Source organism: Acyrthosiphon pisum, chromosome X, assembly GCF_005508785.2.
Source record: "Acyrthosiphon pisum isolate AL4f chromosome X, pea_aphid_22Mar2018_4r6ur, whole genome shotgun sequence".
Lineage (NCBI taxonomy): Eukaryota > Metazoa > Arthropoda > Insecta > Hemiptera > Aphididae > Acyrthosiphon > Acyrthosiphon pisum.
The window spans coordinates 43097398-43101597 of NC_042493.1; the positions used below are offsets into that span (position 1 = coordinate 43097398).

The window sequence follows — 4200 nt, forward strand, 5'->3', positions numbered from 1 at the left end:
GTATTTAGCTTAAGAGGATGTCACACCCACATGTGTTGTCTCTGTCTTACAAATGTACAACATAGCAAAAACTGTTTTGCGCGGGACAACTTTTCTCGCTCATAGAATAAATAACCATATTTGTTGTAGAACTACCAAATTTTCACAAGACGTAGAGAAGAACTTTACGCTGCGCAACAGCGTGCTTTTTTTAATAGCGCTATCCGATCTTTTTTTATAAGCAAATGAAAAAAACAAAAAACCAAATGTTTAGAAGCGAATAACTTTTATTATAATTATGTTATCTAAAATATGAGCACGCTGTTGCATAGATAATTGTCCACCCTATATGTTCAGAAATGTTTGAGCCACTACTACAAACACAGAAAGATAAAAGTTGCCCCGCGCAAAACAGTTTTTGCTATGTTGTACATTGTAAGATACACGTGGACGTGACATCCTCTTATATAATAGATATTATAATAACACCTGTAAAAAACAAAAAACGAATGTTTCAGCTGGTAAGTAAGTAATAAGGTTGTATAGGCATTATTCATCTGAGCGTCTTTTTATTTAATTATACCTACTTAGGTATATACCTACTCTCAAAAAATATCCAATTGTAGTATAACTGAACTGATGCTGATTATATGAATGTAGTATTAACGAGGAGATGTTTTCATAAACTCTGTACCTATAATAATAGGTATATGATCAGGTCGTAATTGACGTTTTAGGCCCCATTTATGCTGTCTAATTAAGATAGATTTTACATCAACAAAAAATGCTCAAATTCGATGTGATTTGTTACTAATGTATAGGTACTGGATGTCAATAAAAAATTGATCTCGCATTATACTTACACATTTTATTGAAATAAAAAATTTTTTATTCATATTATGGTGCAATATGGGTGCCGTCTATATGCTTCGTATAATGATGGGATCTTTTTTATAGGATTATTATATTATTTAGTTTGGCTTATATTTGCGTAAATGCATATTTATGTATTTATTATACTGTTTAGTTCTTTATGCTTTGTGAAATACCTATAATATCTAATACTTATGAGCTTAATATATGGACTTATAGGTTTAACAAAGACATGTCTAGTGTCTACAATACCAATAATATGCGCAAATGTTGTTGTATAAATACCAGTGTAATACATCCATGAATCATTGTTGCAGCTAATGTATTTTAGATGTAGAGGTTTTACAACCATATTATGACATAAATAAAACAAATCAGTAGTTAATAATTATTTTTTTTTATATTGTTTTAGCCAAATACTGAATATTTTATTCGAATAATAATATAATATAATATGTACAATTAAAAAAAAATCGAGGGGGTGGAAGGGACTGTGGGAGATGTCTGCGCGTCAGTCACTGAGCAAGTAAGGCACGGGCGGGTGTGCCATGGTGGGTAAATATACTTACCCGTTATTCAAATCCTCGACGGGGTAAAATCTGCACAACGGCGCAGGGGGCGCATCTGTCGTGTACGTCTACTGCGCGCACCGCGTAGTTGTGGACCACGTCCTTCCTTCGGTATACCAACTTGCATTTCATCGGCAAACGTTCAGCTTTGAAGTATCCTATCTTTGTCCATGCGTCGCCCGACGGTGTGTCGCCACGGTATCCAAAGACCTCGTAGCCTTTGACGCGCGCGTATTTGGGAAGCATTGATGCCGTCGCCCGCTCGTCCCATACCAACGTCACGACGTCGTTGACGGCGCTCACCGTCAGCACTGGAGCTAATGGTACCTTTTTCCACGAGCTGTTCACGGTGTGACGCGGAACAGGTGGATACGACGACGTGTTTTTAGACACGACGCCGCTGCTACTGCTTCCGTACACCACCTGCATGGCCAACTCTGTCTTGTCGTGAACGGCTTCCTCAAGAACGTCCTCCTCCGCACTGCCAAGAACGGCCACGGCCGCCCCGATAGCCGCCTTTGCCATACTCAACAGTCCACCTTTGCGGACTAGAACTTTCGACGGGCCGTCTTCGTCCTGATCGACCCATCGTCTCTTTGACTTGGGACATGGCTTGCGCATGACCGTGTTATCTTTTTTCGAGTTGGACATTGCGAAACGCGTATTGTTTAGGCGAATATCTATCGCACGAAAGATATGATAGTAACGATATGATACGTATGTAAAGGACAAACTTACAATGCAAATATGCTGTGAGTTCTACTGAGTAGACAAACAAAGGTAGTTGCTAGGCTAGAGCGCCGTTGTGGAAAATGTGCTACAAAATAAATAGATACGACGGCATTAGTACTTAAATAGATACGATATTAACTTAATTTTTTATTAACACTCTCAAAACATAAAAATATTATATTATCGTGATATTGTATGAAATCAGGCACTGAAGGTGATACGTTTCTATGGAACATGTTGGTCACTAAAATATCTTATTTATCTTACCTATATTTTAATTCAAGTTCAAAATCGAATGACCAGATATTAATTTTTATTATTTTATTTCCTCTACACATATTATTTACGAATATTTTAGATTCTGAGTGAAATGATGCATGTAATGATTTTACAATGATGTGTGTTTTTTTCTTTCTGTCTGTCATCACCTTTTAGGACAGTAGAAGTGCTTGGATTTTCTTCAACAGTATCTTTTCTGATAGGAAAGTGAATCTAGTTGGTACTTTGGGGGGTCAAAGTAGTTTTCAAAAGTGACGTGAAAAACAAAAAAAGTTAAGGAAAAACAGGAATTTTTATGCAAAATCTGTTTTCAAGAAAATCGATTTTGGTTTTTGGTGCAACTCTAAAACAAATGACCGTAGGTATATGAAATTTTGACTGAATGTTTATATTAGTATTTTCTATACACCATAACATTTTCAGTTTCCATTTTTTTTTTTTTTTCTATAAATATCAATAAAATTTTATTTGTTGGGTAAAAAACTTGAAAATTTAATAGAAGGTTCCTATTAATTGTTTCAAATGCAGATGAAAAAAAAAATTAAAATCCACAGTCACAATTATTTTTTTTATAAGCATCTTAAGTTCAAATATTAACAAAATACGTAAAAATGACAAAAATTTGCAAATTATTAATACTAAATTCATGAAAAATTTTCTTTTTAAATCTAAGATTTTAAAATGTAATACAAGATTCCTCATAAGTTCATCTACTTTTTTCAAAAAAAAAATGTCTACAAGCGAGTCAAATTATATTTTTATGAGCGTTTGAAATTCATATTTTTACAACATTTGATATTTACTCGATTTCTCATGGAACGATTTTCTTATTTTGTTGTAATTAAAAAACGAACAACTGTAGATACTTGAAAATTTGACTGAATGTTTATATTAGCATTTTTTATTTACGATAAAAATAATTTGACTGTTTTTGAGCTGTTTACGGACATTGTCAGTTTTTAATTTTTTTAGTTTTTTTTTTTCTATAAATATCAATTAAGTTTTATCTGTTGGGCCAAAAAGTTAAAAAAAATGATTACAAGGCTCCTGATATATTGTTATAATAGCAGTTGAAAAATATTAAAAATACATAGGCACAATTTTTTTTTACAAGCATTTAAAGATCGAATTTTGACAAAATTTATTAAATTTAAAATTGAATAATTATTTTGTAGTTAAAAATTTAGAAAATGTTCAACTTTTATATATAAGGATTGTAAATTTAAAACAAGATTCCACGTAAGTGGTTAATTCTGTTACCGAAAAATCTAAAAAATACATAAAGGCAGTTTTTATTAAAAAATTAAAATCCACAGTCACAATTTTTATTTTTATAGTCATTTTAAGTTCAAATTTGGACGAAATTACTATTTTAGTTATTTTGTTGTGATTATAATATTATAATATTATAATTATAATATTATTCGTGGGTACTTAAAACTTCTAAAGTATACTATTATAGGTATATCTATGATAGTATCACGGTTTGTTGTTGATGTATAACGCGTTATAAGTTCCTAATGAATATAGTGATATTATTAATTTGGAATTTATTATAGGTAGGTACCTATTATAAGTCAATTTCTTTTTTAATACCATAGATAAGTATATAATATTAATATATCTTATACCTAGACTAACATACCGTCTCCGCTCAGAATCGTTTTTCTTATACAGTGATATTATATCATTGAATTCAAATTTAATACTATCCATTATACAGTGACCCACTTTTAACCTACTGTACAGCAGAGCGATATTCACTTAC

General features: G+C 32.0%; 1 protein-coding gene across 1 annotated transcript; it reads right to left on the minus strand.

Annotated features, from left to right (window-relative positions):
- Positions 1 to 315: 315 nt before the first annotated feature.
- Positions 316 to 2425, minus strand: LOC100568671. Its single transcript, XM_003244433.4, has 2 exons — positions 2160 to 2425; positions 316 to 2101 (listed from the first exon to the last, which is right to left on the minus strand). The coding sequence occupies exon 2, from the start codon at positions 2070 to 2072 to the stop codon at positions 1425 to 1427; it is 648 nt and encodes a 215-aa protein (XP_003244481.1). The 5' UTR covers positions 2073 to 2101; positions 2160 to 2425; the 3' UTR covers positions 316 to 1424.
- Positions 2426 to 4200: the final 1775 nt, after the last annotated feature.

Excerpts from the sequence above, each read along its gene's own strand:
- LOC100568671 (XM_003244433.4), bottom strand. The coding sequence starts at position 2,072 with ATGTCCAACTCGAAAAAAGATAACACGGTCATGCGCAAGCCATGTCCC.